Source organism: Macrobrachium nipponense, chromosome 17 (assembly GCF_015104395.2).
Source record: "Macrobrachium nipponense isolate FS-2020 chromosome 17, ASM1510439v2, whole genome shotgun sequence".
NCBI lineage: Eukaryota > Metazoa > Arthropoda > Malacostraca > Decapoda > Palaemonidae > Macrobrachium > Macrobrachium nipponense.
Window position 1 is genome coordinate 83,860,016 of NC_087210.1, and position 17,500 is coordinate 83,877,515.

General features: G+C 35.8%; 1 protein-coding gene across 1 annotated transcript in view; it reads left to right on the forward strand.

Annotated features, from left to right (window-relative positions):
• Positions 1–17,500, forward strand: part of LOC135196392 (cyclic AMP response element-binding protein A-like) — a 150,173-nt gene that overhangs the window by 74,916 nt on the left and 57,757 nt on the right. The window contains 2 exon segments of the mRNA XM_064223193.1: positions 6,242–6,283; positions 13,362–13,632. Of these exon segments, the coding sequence (XP_064079263.1) occupies positions 6,242–6,283; positions 13,362–13,632 (313 nt within the window).

Below are 17,500 nucleotides of genomic sequence, written 5' to 3' on the forward strand. Positions count from 1 at the left end.
GGATGATTATGAATAAATTTATTTGATTTATAAATTTTTTTTGTGAAGTGTTCTTTTCTGTATGTATTGTAATGAATGAATAAATGTGATTTGATGCTGTTCAGTAAACTGGTGACAATTCTAGCGGTTGGCTCATGAGCTTATGTTTAATTTATAGACATATCTCCCCTTGTGTATTTTTTTCCTCTCTCTCTCTCTCTCTCTCTCTCTCTCTCGTCTCTCTCTCCTCTCTCTCTCTCTCTCTGTGTGTGTGTGTGTTGGTATCAAATGAACCTGTCTAAAATTTCCGAGTTTCTTACGTCCTCGTTTACTAAGTTCTCTCTCTTTTTTTCCCCCCCTCCCCTTTCCCTCTCTTCCTCCCAGTCCTCCTCTCTCCCCCCCCCTCTCTCTCTCTCTCTCTCTCTAGTCCAATTGTGCTATGTTTTAACCTGTCTAAAATTTCCTAGTTCTTACGTACGTTCTTCGTTTCCTAGACTCTCTCTCTCTCTCTCTCTCTCTCTCTCTCTCTCTCTCTCTCTCTCTCTCTCTCCTGGTAGTCACATGAGCCTCTGTTTAGTCTAGAAAATATTGCCCGCTCCTTGCGTGTTTCTTTACCTAAATTCTCTCTCTCTCTCTCTCTCTCTCTCTCTCTCTCTCTCTCTCTCTCTCTCTCCCCCGGAACCATCGCCGAAAGTTCTCGCGAAATGTTTACGAGAAAGCCGGTCCCACTACTTACCGGCTTTCCTACGAAAGATGGGGGCTGTTCCCCTCCCCCCTCCCCCCCTTCACCCCCCTAACCCTCACCCCCCTCCTCCAGCCTCCCAATCTCTCTGCGTCACAGTTATCATCGTTGTATTTTCACCTTTCTCAAATCACAAGCGACAGATTGATCGAGGGTGAGGTTTAAGAAAAATGTTTGAACAGGAATGCACAAATCCACTTACAAGTGCTCAAACAGGAGTGCACAATTCATTTTACAAATGCACAAACAGGAATGCACAATTCATTTTACAAATGCACAAATAGGAATGCACAATACATTTTACAAATGCACAAACAGGAATGCACAATTCATTTTACAAATGCACAAACAGGAATGCACAATTCATTTTACAAATGCACAAACAGGAATGCACAATTCATTTTACAAATGCACAAAAAGGAATGCACAAATCCACTTACAAAGTCATAAACAGGAATGAACAAATATACCTACAAATGCATAAACATGAATGCACAAATCCACTTACAAATACGCGAACAGAAATGCATAAATCCACTTACAAATGCTAAAACACAAATGCACAAATCCACTTGCAAATGGATAAGCAGGATTGAAGAATTCTACTTACAAATGCATAGAAAAATCTATTAACAAATGCATAAACAGGAGTGCACAAGTCCACTGACAGTTACACAAGCATAAGAAGACATCGAAGAAGATGGGAAAAAAAATAATAGTAACCTTTTGGATGCTGGGAAAGGTGGGTTTCCTTAAGTGATGTTCCGGCTGGAAGATGCAATCTGGAGAAGAAGAAGAAGAAGTCTCCCTTCTTCCTCTTCTTCTTCTTCTTCTTCTTCTTTCCCTCACGCTCGTCCATCCCATTCATTCCGAAGAATTTCAGGACTTTCTCTTCTTCTTCTTCTTCTTCATTTTGGACGCTTGGGTTTTGCTTCCCGGATAACGGTGCGTCTGTTGGGCTACTTTCTTTTGTTTATTTATCTGTTTGTTGTTATATACTTTGTTCATATATATATATATTATATATATATATATATGTGTGTGTGTGTGTGTGTGTGTGTGTGTGTGTGTGTGTGTGTGTGTTGTATATATAAACACGTTCTAAAGCGTCTTACTTTACTAATTTGAAGATTCAAATTGTATCTTGTATGTGGTATAGTTTACACTAAATCATTATGCGCCCCTCAGCAATAATGTTAATATTTTTCTTTTTGTTCAGTCCCTGGTTAAGATTAAAACGCAATCTTAATATTTGACAAATTTAGAATTCTTACAAATGTCGTCCGTAGCAATACTGACGATGCAGAATCCTTAAGTCCTCCCTCTTACGTTCTTTATCAAAGAAAATGAGACTCCTTTTTTTCCTTTTCTTCTGCTGCTGGTTTTTTATTTTTTTTTATTTTTTTTTTAATCAAGCGTAGTTTTTTCTCTAAAGTTTTTCCTCCTTGTTCTTATTCTTGTAAGTGTTCCAGTATTTAATTTAATCACCACAGAGATAGGCGTAGTATCCTATAAAAACCCAGAATGCCTTTACATGTGTATATGTATATACGTTATGCATACAGTTTATATATAAATTATACATACATTAATTATAAATATACGCATATGCATATATATGTTTATATGTGTATGTTTATCTACGTAGTATGTCAGTTATATATATTATATGTATATATATGTATATATATATTATATATGTATACATACATTTATATTTATATCTATATAGCTTATATATATGTATGTGTGCGTGTGTGTGTCTGTGTAAGGTTTAGATAGTGGAGATTATTCAAACTGAAAAATTCCTGTGTTACTGTACTAGAGTGTTCCAGAGCAAATGGGTGATTTATTTATGTATTAATTAATTAAATTAATTAATTAATTTATTTATTTATCTGTTTCTTTTCGTAGTGTTTGTATCGGAGAGATTCCTTGCTTTTGCCCACCTGGAATTCTGTCTTTTTTTCATCCTCCGTTGCATGACAGACTTGAGAAATAGCACACTGTTTTGCGAAATGACTCTTGTCCTGAATGTTAATGTAAGTTCCTTGAAAAAAAAAAAAAAGTGAGAAGCCGCCATCTATCATATCACACAGACACACACGCCCACGTGTGTAATAAGGTATGCGCTCGCCCAGCGAATAGATAACCCCATTACACACCTCATCGCGTTCCCGCCATCAAATTGCCCCTTTCGTCCCTGATTTGAAATTTCACGGTCAGGCCGTCCCTTGTCGTCCCAGTAGCCCTTACCCCCCCCCCCTCCCCGCTCAACCAACTCCCCCCAATTCTCTCTCTCTCTCTCTCTCTCTCTCTCTCTCTCTCTCTCTCTCTCGTGAATGTTGGTTAAAGATTTTCCATTGTCGACAACTAGGTTTTTCTATTAGGAAAAATTGCATGGAGCCATACGCTTGCTTCTCTCTCTCTCTCTCTCTCTCTCTCTCTCTCTCTCTCTCTCTCTCACCTGTCCGTAGGTAAACGATTACCCTCAGAAGCAATGGTTGCTGGAACTGCTGGAACATTGCTTAATCTGGTGGATGCAATATGCACGGTAGTTGCCGTGTAAGCTTTTTTTATAAGAACTGGGTTCGCGTTTAAGGGTTTCGCCTCTTTGAGCAGCCGCTGGCTTTCCAGAAGTTCCTGGAATGAAAAATAAATGGAAAAAATGATGAGGGGGGTGGTATACGGGGGAGTAGGAGGAGAGATGAGGTGGAAGGGAAGTGGGAGTTTGTGTTAGTGATGATGAGGAAATAAAGGTCTCCAAGACTAAGGTATCATGACGGCTAAAGTTCTTGGGTTTGTTCAATCTGTGACTGCTATATTATAGTTAAAACTACAGTTAAAATTATGGTTGAAATGACGTCCGCAATGATTTATGACTCATAAACTGGATGAAGTTAAGCTCTTGTTCTACTAGATATATTTAGTGGTTTGTATCAATTGATACCAAATATTCTTAGAGTGCTCTTGCAGAAGTGAAAATTGATTTGCATGAGTATGTAAAACAAACGCGAAAGGATGTATTTATAATGATCGTTCCGTGGAGGGACTTCATTCGAGAGGACATGGGAGGAGAAACGGCTATCCCGACTAGGGATTTGGCCGAGGAAAAGATATTGTTGTATTTCAAACTGACGCACAAGATTGTTGACATCCTATGAACAGATGTACTTTAAATTAGTGGCTGCTCTCTCTCTCTCTCTCTCTCTCTCTCTCTCTCTCTCTCTCTCTCTCTCTCTCTCTCTCTCTCTCAAGGTAAATGATTAGCTTTAGAAGCAGTTAATGGTTTGCCTGAATTGCTTAAACTGCTGGATATTCTCTCTCTCTCTCTCTCTCTCTCTCTCTCTCTCTCTCTGTATATCGGAAATTTTTGATTGTCATCCCAATCCGATGTCCCGTAAGGAGGCCATTAGACGGAGCTCTTCTGTTACGTAACAGCCCATTGATTGCGCTTCCGTTCGTTAATGACTGTTACAGTTAAAAGTCACGCGTGTGGAAGTAACTCAAGAGCGGTGTTGCAACTGCAACTTAAAAGGTCATTTTCCTTTTGTGCTGCTGTTTTGATTTGTCGTTTTCGCCCCAATATTGTATCAGGGCGAGATTGGTGTTTCCCTGTTTCTATTTATTTATTTATTAATTTATCTCCCGTTTTCCTTCTCCTCCTCCTCCTCCGTTCATTTCTCTTGCCTTTACTATCACCCCTCGTTATCATTGCACCTCACGCGGTGCACTGTAGGCATTATTGAACGCTGTTTGCGACCGTCCCCTCTGCCCCTAGCTATAGTAGATTCACATCAACCGAGCTTGTGATGTCTAAGCCCGTCCCTTACGACGCTCCTGATTGGCTGTTGGTAAGCCAGTCACTGGGCTGGAAACTCAGTCTCTCTCGAGAGTTCACATAGGCAGGATGTATGTTCCACCTATTCTGAGGGATACGTCTTTCAAAAGAGGCGTAACATACATCCTGCCCATGTGAACTCTCTCGAGAGACTGTGAGTTCCCAGCCCTGTGATTGGCTTATCAACAGCCAATCAGGAGCGTCGTAAGGGACGGGCTTAGACATCACAAGCTCGGTTGATGTGAATCTACTATAGCTCGACCCACTTATCAGCCTTTTACTACACGTCCGTTCCCCCTTCCTTTCTTCCAACTTGCTGTCCAGCTACTCTAACTCCCGCTTTGCATTGTCTTCCTCCCCCCCCCCCCCCCCCCCCCCTTCCAGTTTTTAAAGAATTTTTAATCATTATGTTATTTTCCATTTCCGAGCCATCGAGTAGATACCAGTGTATCTATTATACAACTGTTTCCGTTACACCAGTACAAGTGTATCCATTACTTACAACTTTCATTGTCTTATAGTACTGGTGCTTTGCTCCTATCTTTAGTTGTTTATATTTCATTAGGGAAAATACGAAAAAAAAATTGTTATAAGTTTACAGGAATCCCAGCAACAAGGCCATGTCTCTGTGTGACACGTGACGTAAGCAAGGGTTGGTGTGACGTCACTTCCTTCATCCTTATTCGTCCCTTTTGTGTGTGTGTGTGTGAGACAATGTAAAGTTGATGATATGTTTTTGTAATTTCATATAATGATACATACATCTCTCTCGCTTTTACTGTTATTATTATTAATCTTATTACTTTATTTTTTTCATTTTAATCGGAAGGTGAGTGACTCGTTTACGGGCACAAGTGTTGCGCCGTGAATCTCTCTCCTATGTTACATAGATCCTTTTAGCACGAAGTACGATTGACACGTATGAACATCGGCTATTTTTCGCCCTAATTCGACGATTTGCAATTATAATTCACTCGAGGCTAATGGGGAGTAACATGCAGATGACGGTCATGAATATTATTCGTTGAATTTGATAGTTTTTATTTAAGTTGAAAGCGTCGAAGTTCGTCTCCTCCAAAAGGTTGATGCCATTCAACCGATGTATGCCTTTTCATTTTTTTCTATTTTCAATTTAGATTTTTTTTTTATAATAAAAAAACAAATATTTTTATTTTTTACAATTTTTATTTTGTATTTTTTTCCAATTTTCTCTTTTTTCTGTTAAATTTTACATTTTTTTTAATTTTCTTTTTAATTTTCGATTTAATTTTTTCTTATTTTTTACTGAAAGTTGCTATTTTTTACTTTCTCATTTTTATATTCTGTTAGAGGTGCTCTGAAAACTTCTAAAAAAATAATTTTCTACTGACTTTATTTATTATTAATTAATTTTCATATTCTGTTAATTGTGACGTCCTCTAAAAAAATATGAAAAAGTATTTTGTTCTTGAAATAAAATGAAAAAAACATTTTGTACTTGAAAAAAATGAAAAAAAAAATTGTACTTGAAAAAAATTGTAAAAAAATATTTTGTATTTGAAAAAAAATTGGAGAAAAATATTTTGTAGTGGTTTTATTTTTTACCAATTTTATATTCTGTTGATTGAGAGGTGCTCTCTATGGATGTCTTTTTCTGTGGTCTCATTCTCAAAACGCAAAAACTTTTTATACCCCCTCAGGAGGCAGTGAAAGCAGCTGGCGCCATCTCTTGGACGAACAAGGTGGTGTAGATCGGAAAATGCGTTTGCTTTTGCTGTTGAATCTCTCTCTCTCTCTCTCTCTCTCTCTCTCTCTCTCTCTCTCTCTCTCTCTCTCTCCCCAATGTGTTTTCATATATGAAATTAAAGCTTTTTCCTCTCTCTCTCTCTCTCTCTCTCTCTCTCTCTCTCTCTCTACTCTCTCCTCTCTCTCTCGTCGTAAATATAACATTAAAGCTTTTTCTTTGATATTATACTCCTCTCTCTCTCTCTCTCTCTCTCTCTCTCCTCTCTCTCTCTCTCTCTCTCTATAGTGCTTTTCCCTATATATATCCACTTCTCTCTTCTCTCTCTCTCTCTCTCTCTCTCTCTCTCTCTCTCTCTCTCTCTCTCTAAGTGTTTCCATATATATGAAATTAAAGCTTTTTCCTTGATACTACCACTGTCAGCGCTTCTGTCGTTCGTGATGTCTTGAAGTTCAAAAATAAAACCCATATGTGACGTCTTTAATTTTGATTCTCTTTATTTAATTCTCATTTCTTCATTTAATTTCTTTTTTTATTTGTTTCGATTTAAAATCAAATATAACAACTCGAAGCCTCTCTTAATTTGCCAGGTTATTATGAGAGAAAAAAAAAAAAAAAAGTTTCTTGACATAGGAGGGCTTTCGGTATCATAAAAAGTTAGAGTACAAGGTTATTCCTCCTCCTCCTCCTCCTCCTCCTCCGCCTCCTCCTCCTCCTCCTCCTCCGTCCTCCTCCTCCCTCCTCCTCCTCCTGACGAAACTCTGGGTTTTATTCTTGTATATAGCTTTTGTATGTGACGCTTACTTGGTGTGTACATGTGAGATTGATGCCTATTTTGATGTATTGTACTCATACAGGTGTAGATTGTATTATGCATTTTGTGCATTGTGCGTTTCCATATCTAAAGCTGTTGCCACCTTGCACGTTTGCTCCCCCTCTCTCTCTCTCTTTTATTTTTAAAATTTTTTGGTTAATAAAAGAAAAAAACTGGGGCTTTGAAAGTGAAATCAGTTTTGTCAGTTAGATTTGTTACAGCAGGAGTGAGTCGGTGCGATGCTGAAGGGAAAGATACTATTATTATTATTATTATTATTATTATTATTATTATTATTATTATTATTATTATTATTATTATTATTATTATTATTATTATTATTCAGAAGATGAAACCCTGTTCATTTAGGACAAGCCCACCATAGGGGTCACTTGACTTGAAATTCAAGCCTCCAAAGAATATACAGAAAGAAGAGATAACGAGTAGATTGACAAAACAGAATAATGATGACAGTTCTGTAAAACGAAAAAAAAATGTTTTTTTTCAAATGCAGAACGGAAATAAGGGTTCAGGCTAACGTGTAGAGTAGAGTGCTTAAATTGACAATGTTTAGATAAACGAGTAGATTATAGAATATTTTGAGTTACGTCAAAAAAGTTTTAAAAAGATGTGCGAAGGTATTTGCCATGAAAATTAGCTTTGGGAACCTTTATTTGCGTAAGCGTCTGTCTGCAGATGTCTCTTACGTCCTTGAAAGAAGGGGATAGTGATTCACACGTGTGTTTAGTTTGATATCAATTTATACCCAAGGCTGGGGGTAGAAGATGTAATGGTTCCTCTAATTACGGACAAGGTTAAGCCTAGATATATGATGTTGACAGTGGTACGTTTAAGCTCAGATTATATTAAATCAGTCTTCAAGCATCTTATTCCTAAGGCGTTTGAGGTTCCAGAAAAGCATGGCCAGGCATTTACCTCTCATTGGGTGCTTTTGAGGTTACTGAAGAGTAAAGCAGAGAAATAAGAGCCACATTCTGAGAGAGACCAGCCGTTTAGTGCTCGAATAATGAACAGCTTTTCTGAAAGGATTTCAGCCACAGTTCGGGGTCTGGTTGTTTGCTTGTAGTTTGTGTCTTACGAGGTCCAAAGGAGAGGACGTTGGTAAATATTAAGTGGTTTGCAGGCGCTTGAAAATAACGGCAATAACTTGTAGGATCTAAGGTAATAGTAAGATATAGCTCAGTGATGGTGGATAGAGAAAACGATTTTACAGCTTATTTTTTATGGTGGAGAAGGTAATACAGGAAAAGTCAGTTTTATTCATAGTAATAGTAAGATACAGCTCAGTGATGGTGGTTAGAGAAAATAATTTTATAGCTTATTTTTTTATTTATGGTCGAGAAGGTAATGCAGGAAAAGGTCAGTTTCATTTATTTATTTTTTCTCATTTTATTTTATCTTATGTAATTTTGGTGGGTAGAGAAAACGGTTTTATAGCTTATTTTTTCATGGTAGAGAAAGTAATACAGGAAAAGTCAGCTTTATTTATTTATTTTTTATTTATTTATTTTTTCATGTCTTGATTTTTATCATATCTGCATTTTAAAAGAATAGTTACGTAGCCGTAAATTGATAATTGTTATAGATTTGCTACAAAAACTCTCAGTTAATGGTTGATAGTATCGCTTTTAATTTGATTGTTATGAAAACGGACGGGGAAATGCTAACGTTACAGAATACCGTTTTCATATTACCTCAGAAGAATGTTCCCCCTGGGCAGTGTTTTCTCAAGAAAAAGAAAACTTGTCCTGCTCTTAATCGGAAGCTATATTTTCTCACATAAAAATTGCATCTATAACTTGTACCAGAAGCTAATACTTCCTGTATCTTTTGAAAAAGGACTTTCTCTGAATATTGAAAAATAATTCTGGAACTGAGAGAGAGAGAGAGAGAGAGAGAGAGAGAGAGAGAGAGAGAGAGAGAGAGAGAGAGAATTTTGCCTCTGCAAGATTATATGATTTTCAAAAATAGTCGAGCTTTGCATTTTTTCATTTTATGTTACTGAAAAATAGTAGTTTTACCATTTTCACATATAAGGATAATGAAAAATAAAGCTATACATTTGTTGTCATTTTATGATACTGACAAATAGTCGAGCTTTACCATTTTATTTTTTTTATGATGTTGAAAATAGTAAAGCTTGACTTTTATGTCATTATATGATGTTGAAAAATAGTCAAGCTTTACTATTTTTGTCATTGTATGATGTTACAAAATAGTACAGTTTTGCCATTTTTTGTCATTTTGTGATGTTAAAAATTAAAATTTTACCATTTTATTATTTTATGATGTTGAAAAATAGTTCTGCTTTGCAGTTTTTTTATTTTTGTCACTTTATGATATTGAAAAATAGTGGTTTTACTTTTTTGTAATTTTATGTTGAGAAATAGTAAAAAATTTTTTTTTTTCATCGAATGATGGTGAAATAAAAAAAAGATAATTTTGACGTTTTTCGTCCCTAATAGCGATTTAACCTTTGATGCTCTCCCAGTCGTAAAGTAAAAGAAATCTCTTGATCCCTATAAGCGCCTCGGTGGCGTGGTCGGTATGGTCTTGGCTTGTCACCTCGATGGCCGCGAGTTCGATTCCCGGGCATTTCCACTGAGGGGTTAGAGATGTGTATATCTGGTAATAGAAGTACACTCTCGACGTGGTTTGGAAGTCACGTAAAGCCGTTGGTCCCGTTGCTGAATAACCACTGGTTTCATGCAGCGGAAAAACACCACACAAACAAACATACAAACAAACAAAACCCGATGTGCTATCAAATCTGTTTTTTTTTTTTTTTTTTGGCAAAAAAAAACCCTCCCCGCCCTTCCCCCATTCATTTGCACTTTATCAGTAGTTTTGTGTGAAGAAGAAGACATGGCAGCTTCTCGGTATACTAATAACTTAAAAGAATCAGGGTGACGTTCACTTCGGGAAAATCTCGCTGCGCACATCACCTCGAGAGAAGGGGCGGTGGGTATATATAATAAAGGGACCTCATCGTAGCCTGGGGCCAAACCACTTCGTTCATTCTCAACTGGCTTTTGTTGATTACTGATTACACAAAAAAGTCCCCGAACTAGCTTCCTGTTTTCCCTCTCTCAGAATGTTTACTTTTTTTTTTTTCAACGCTTTGCTTGTGAGTGCTTAATGTTTTTTATTGTGCTGGTAATAACTTTGATATTTTATTTTCTTATGGCACACTAGGAAAGCTTAAACCTATTACAGGGGATTATACATGATTCAGCAATTTAAGAATGACCATTGTTTTTTTTTCTATAGCCACCCTTGATAGCGAAAACTGCTTAATGTTTATATGCATACATATACATGCGCGCGCGCACATACATACATACATACATACATACAACATACATACATACATGAATACATATAATTCCACAGATAACTCATTAAAGATGAAATTGATGTATCTTGTGGATAACATACCCAAAATGCCCCTGCCCTGATCAAGATTCGAACCTATGGTTTTAGGTGAAAGTCATTCCCGAGGTTTAGTGGATTTGATATAACGGGTTATTTGTTATTATATATATATATATATATATATATATATATATATAATATATATATATATATATATATATATATATATATATATATATATAAAGTGTGTGTGTGTGTGCGTGCGCGTGCTTTCGTTTGTGTATCTACAACTCTATACAATGGCCTTACAGACTAACGTGGAATTTGAACCAAGCTTACTTTTTTTTAACTCCAAATATAACTTTTTATCTTGTTTTTATTTTATTTATTTATTTTTTCTTTCAAAAATTTTACGTTCCTTTAGATGAACATCCATTTACAATCTCTTAAGTATAACTGAATCACGAAAGTTTGGAACGTGATAAATGCATAAATAAGAACAAAAGCCACGAAGGAAAGTGAAACACTGGGGTAGCTGCAAGATCTTTCGACTCAACGTCCTTTACTTAGCAGACTGACTTTATTTACAATCGCTAAAATCTTATCCTTATTAGATTTACTGATACCAACATGAATTTACGCGGATAATCACATCGTTAATGAGTGATTGACCTCAAGGTATCCAAGAGACCGTTAAATATTCCTTTCATTGGCCAATTAAGCTCATTGTCTGAAGATTTGTCAGCACAAATTAATTGTTTCAGTCAAGTCGGGGATGAAAAGATGCTCTCTTTGTGAATCCTTCAGTTAACTTGAAAATTATCTTAAAAACTCAATTTAATCTTAAAGTTTGTTTCCACATCTCTCGCCTAGAGCCTCAGTGACGTGGTCGGTATGGTGTTGGCGCACCATCAGTGGCCGGGAGTTCGATTCTTGGGCATTCCATTGAGGGATGAGAAATATGTATTTCTGGTGATGGAAGTTCACTCTCGATGTGGTTCGGAAGTCACGTAAAGCCGTAGGTTCCGTTGCTGAATAACCACTGGTTCCATGCAACGTCAAAACACCATACAAACAAGCAAACAACTCTCATCTGAAAGAGATTGGAGCTGAAACTATAACATATAATTCAGGCCAAAGGCCAAGCGCTGGGAACCTGTGATGATGGGGGTCATTCACCGCTGGAGATAACGTAGACAATTGTTGGGAGAGGGCTGAGTAAGTAAGACGTAAGAAAGACAACATGAACGGAGGCACACTAAAAGAAAAAGGAAGGGGTCGCAGCTACGGCCCGATGGGACGCCGTAAAGAACCTTGAGTAATGCCTACTGTGCATCAAGTGAGGCACACTGGCAGCATTACCTACCTGCCTGTGAGAAACAGAAAGTGTCCGAGTGATTTCAGATGATAAGTTTGCTGAATTAGCTGATGATGAAACAAAAAAGGTCTTTTTATTATTGAATGAAACTACAAAAGCATTCAACAGTAAGTTAATAATAATAATAATAATAATAATAATAATAATAATAATAATAATAATAATAATAATACTCCTAAGGAGGCAGGATGCAATCCGGAACCCCACTCTATATAAAAACCACCCAGTCTAATAGGATGACTGTGATAGACCAAAAAAAAAAATCAATAATAATAATAATAATAATAATAATAATAATAATAATAATAATAATAATAATAATAATAATAATAATAATAATAATAATAACAAGGGATTTATTTAGCATCAAATACACCGGAGTGAATTCTATACATAGAGGTTAAACTACAAAATAATAACAAAGTAGATAAAAAAATTACAGGTTTAATACATTTCCTTGCAACAATATTAAAGCACATACCAAACACCTCCATATCCCAGTATTTTTCGGGGGCCTTTATTTAGCAACCGTCTTCTTTTAAAGGGTTCCTTTAAAAGCTAAGTGCCAAAATTTAATGAAGGTACCCTTACAATTAACCAGTTAACGTCGGCCAGTGTCGGCTAAAAGCAAATTGTCTTTTTTTTTTAATTAGGTGTCAACTAAACTCAGTGACGTAGCGTTACCGAGTTGTGAAATGCTTTTGTTGTGGCTGGAAGGGGTTGTGCAGATTTTGCTTGTGGGTTTTGTTTGTTTTGCTTTGAATTCAGGGACCGAGGTGTCCCTGAACGAAAATCTTCACAAAATCCAAATCCGAAATATTTGCAAAGACCTGAGAAAATGTCCAAAATTTAGATTTCATTTTTAAAAAATTTACATTTCGTTGTATATTTTATGTTCGCTTAATTTTGTTATATGATTTATATAATTGGTTCATTGAAAAAAACGTATATTTCTTTGTACATTTTATGTTCGTTTGATTTTGTCACAGTATTTATATAATAGATTAAATGAAAAAAAAAAAAAATTTCTTTGTGCATTTTATGTTCGCTTGATTTTATCATACTTTTTATATAATTGCTTCATATAAAAAAATATATTTCTTTGTACATTTTATGTTCGCTTGATTTTATCATAATATTTAAATAACTGGTTCATTGAAAAAAATATAATTTCTTTGTACATTTTATGTTTGCTAATTTTGTTATATGATTTATATAATTGGTTCATTGAAAAAACATATAATTTTGTACATTTTATGTTCGCTTAATTTTATCATACTATTTATATAATTGGTTCATTGAAACAAAATTTATGTTTCTTTGTACATTTTATGTTCGCTTAATTTTGATATTTGTTTTATATAATGGTTTTAAATCTTTGGTTTGATTTATACCCGTAACATATCTGCGTTCCAGGAGACCCTGAATTTGACAGTTGGTTTTATATAGATGTGAATGACGTATAACCCTGACATTTCTGCCCTGCAGGAGGCCCTGAAAGCCGCCGGCGAGCTCGACTGGGCCGGAATGCTAGAGAACGGCACCGTAGGAGGCGCTGCAGGGGTGGTGCTCAACGACAGACTCATGACGGAGGCTTCCTTGGGCGTGATCTCCCAGCTGAGCTCCCTCGGGTCCCTGGGGACTCTGGGATCGCTCAGCTCCATCCTGGCCGCCCACCACCCCGACCCGCCGCCGGTGGTCAAGACGGAGCATTCCTACAGCCTCGCCGACAGGTCGGATCCAGACGCCTCGCTCTCAGGTGAGTGGCGGAGTGGGTGGTGCGGGATTTGACACCCGCTCATTCTGGTCCCTCCTTCAGGGGCCTCTGTTCTCGGTGTTTATTTTCCAGGTATTTTTTTTTTTTTTTTAACTGACATATAGTTTCTCTCTCTCTCTCTCTCTCTCTCTCTCTCTCTCTCTCTCTCTCTCTCTCTCTCTCTCTCTCTCTTCTTTTTGTCTGTACGAAATGGTTGATTATGGTTTGATGTATATTCTTTATGTGTATGAATTGTGCAGTGCATGTATATATATATATATATATATATATATATATATGTATATGTATATGTATATGCATATGCATTAGCATATGTATATATATATATTATATATATAATATATAAAATATATATTGTATTTAAATATGTGTTATAATATATGCATGTGTACTTATAATTATTATTTACACGTGATCTTATATATCAGACATCACGAAGATGTGTATGTGTTTATATATATATATATATATATATATATATATATATATATATATATATAATATAAACACATACACATCTTCGTGATGTCTGATATATAAGATCACGTGTAAATAATAATTATAAGTACACATGCATATATATACACATATGCAAATGCAATATATATATATATATATATATATATATATATATATATATATACATATACATATACATCATACAGACTATACATATATATATATATATATATATATATATATATATATAATATATCATATATACATGCACTGCACAATTCATACACATAAAGAATATACATCAAACCATATCAACATTTCGTACATGTATATGTATGTGTATATATATATATATATATATATATATATATATATATATACACATACATATACATGAATATATCTACACACACACATACACACACACGACAAGCGCAGTAGCATTACCTGAAGTCGACTGTTAATAACTGACCGTACCCTGGGTAATAACCAATTAACCCATGTTTCTTTTTTTGCCGTAATTATGACCTCGTGACTCATTAGCATCCCGGGAACCAATAAGCTCTGGCCTGTGGTATACCTCATAGCCAAATTTATGCAAATTTTGGCTGCCGTTTTCTGATCTTCTGGTTACCCCTTAATGGGGGATGCTAAGTTCTATATTTTTTAGGAGGCCCTCGCGCAACGTATGCATTACTTAACGTTCTTTGCAGCGTCCATTCGGATCCTAGCTGCAACTCCTTCCATTCCTTTTACTGTAACTCTTTTCATATTCTCGATCTTCCATCTTACTGTCTACCCTCTCCTAACAATTGTTTCACAGTGCAACTGCGAGGTTTTCCTCCTGTTCAAACCTTTTACTGTCAATTTCCGTTTCAGCGATGAATGGCCTTTGTTGCCCCAGTGCCTGGCATCATGCTAAAACTCTATATAAATCAAATCATATCAATTCAAATTGTATTTGAGGAGGAGGTCGCTAGGCTGTGATACCCGTACAGGACTTGTTTGTAGTAGTAGAAGTAGGAGATATATTTTTACGTAGATCTGTTTGGTTTCATGGAATTTTGACGGATGAGTACGTAACGAGTGAAAGAATGGGATAGGAAATCTACACACACACACACACACACACACACACACACACGGATGTTGAGACTTCTTGCTAAAGCTAGATGTTTAAAAAGGCTTTTGGCAAATATGCGAATGTTTTCCTTCATATTTTGCACACACCGATGACGTTTGATGCAAGCATGTGTTTTTGATATATGTTTATGGTATCAATTAAAATATTTTTGAGTTTGTTTGCGTCGTAAAACTGCTTTAGCTCGTTGCTGTTGTTGTTAGGTATTGGAGTTGTTGCTTAGGAATGTTTTTTTTTCTTGTCTGAATTTTAATTATTATTTTCATGCATATCGGTACTTCTTTCAGTTAACTTTATTTATGAACTTTTATTAAGTAGGATGTTTATACCAACTAGCCTCTGCAAAGTCACAATTAGCGTCAAGGAACGTAGTAATATTATTCCGATATTGCATGATGTTTATGCTGGCAGTTTGCAAAAAAATAAAAAATAAATAATAGATATAAAGATAATTTTTTCGAAGTTTTCACGGGAAAATTCGTAAAACAAATAAGTGAAAAAGTGACTCTATTTAGAAGTTTTTTTCAGCAAGTTTGAAAAATTAAAAAGATAATTAATGAAAAGGTGATCTCAGGCAGTTGTTAAATTAAAAAAGTAACATAAAAAAGTTACCTTTAGGAGATTTCCCAGGATTTTCTTAAAACAATTAAGTAAAAATCTGAGAGTTTAGAGGTTTTTTTTCAAGAAGTTTTTAAAGTTTTTTAAATATCAGATAGAAGGAAATTTTCTTAGAAGCTTCCTCGGGAAATTGTAAAATTAAAAGAACAAAAAATAAAACAAGTTTGTTTTTAGAAGTTTTCCCTGGAAGTTTTTAAAATTTAAAATGTTTATAAATTATTTTAGAAATATTAATTTTTATAAGTAGTCAATAATCAACATTATTGTTCCTCAGCATTTAGATAAAAGCGAAAAATAAAAGATTTACTTTATAGAAGTAGTCAGTAATCAACATTTGCTATTAAAAAAAAAAATTTTTAATAAAAAAAAAACTCCAACACCAATTGTTTTTTTTCTTATTCCGATTAGTATGCAAAATCATGAATGTTTTAAGACCCAAGAAACGTACGTGAGGAGCGAACAATTTCTCAAGTCTCATTTTGCCGTGTTTAGTTTTCTCTGTTTTGTGTTAGGTTCGACTCCTTCTGCTGAGTTTTCCTTGCTTGTTTTTTTTCGAAAACACTAGGGTGTTTTATTTAAACTTTTGGGAAACAGCGTGTGGGCCGGAGCTTTTTTTTTAATGTTTTGTTTTTTTAAGCTTTTCATTTTTTCTGTTTCATTAAAATAGCTACGTTTCTACGCCTTTATGCGTTTACACTTTCTAGTTAATTAGAATAAAATTAACTCCGTAGGGGAGTAGTGCTATCAGTGCACCTCACGCGGTGCACTGCAGGCATTTACTCGAGTTTCTTTGCAGCGATCCTTTCGGCCCCTAGCTACAACCTGTTTCATTCCTTTTGCTGTACCTCTGTTTATATTCCCCTTCTTCTATCTTACTTTCCAACCTCTCTAATGTGTATATTCCGCTTCTTCTATCTTACTTTCCAACCTCTCTAACAATTGTCCAACTGCAACTGCTTTGAGATCTTCCTTCTGTTACACCTTTAAAACCTTTTTATTCTAAATTTCTTTTTAATATTCTGTGTTTTCAATGAATGATAGATTTCATTAAAGTATAATATTTTTTTTTCTTTAGCTACAGATCTTGAGAACATTCAAATTCTCTCTCTCTCTCTTCTCTCTCTCTCTCTCTCTCTCTCTCTCTCATCTGATTAGCTTTAAAAGCATTCACTGGTTGGGCGGAACTGCTCTCTCTCTCTCTCTCTCTATCTCTCTCTCTCCTCTCTACTCTCTCTCTCTCTCTCTCTCTCTCTCTTCCTCATCTGATGAGCTTTTAAAAGCATCATGGTTGGCGGAATGCTCTCTCTCTCTCTCTTTCTCTCTCTCTCTCTCTCTCTCTCTCTCTCTCTCTCTCTCTCTCTCTGCGGACCACGATTCGTTATTGACAGAACGTCTGTAAATTGCCTGTGATAATGTATACCCGCTGTTGACACACCATTTTGGGTAATGCCATGTTTGGGGCCTCTTGGTACCTTATGACTGTGGGACAATTCTCTCGATTCCTCGAAGAGGATCATAGTGATTAAGGGACAGGGCACCGATTATTTTAGTGGCCCTCGGGTCGTCATCGATTGTCGATTTTTTTTTTTAAGGCGGGTGTGTGGGGAGGCGGTAGTTTGTCGTGTCTCTCGT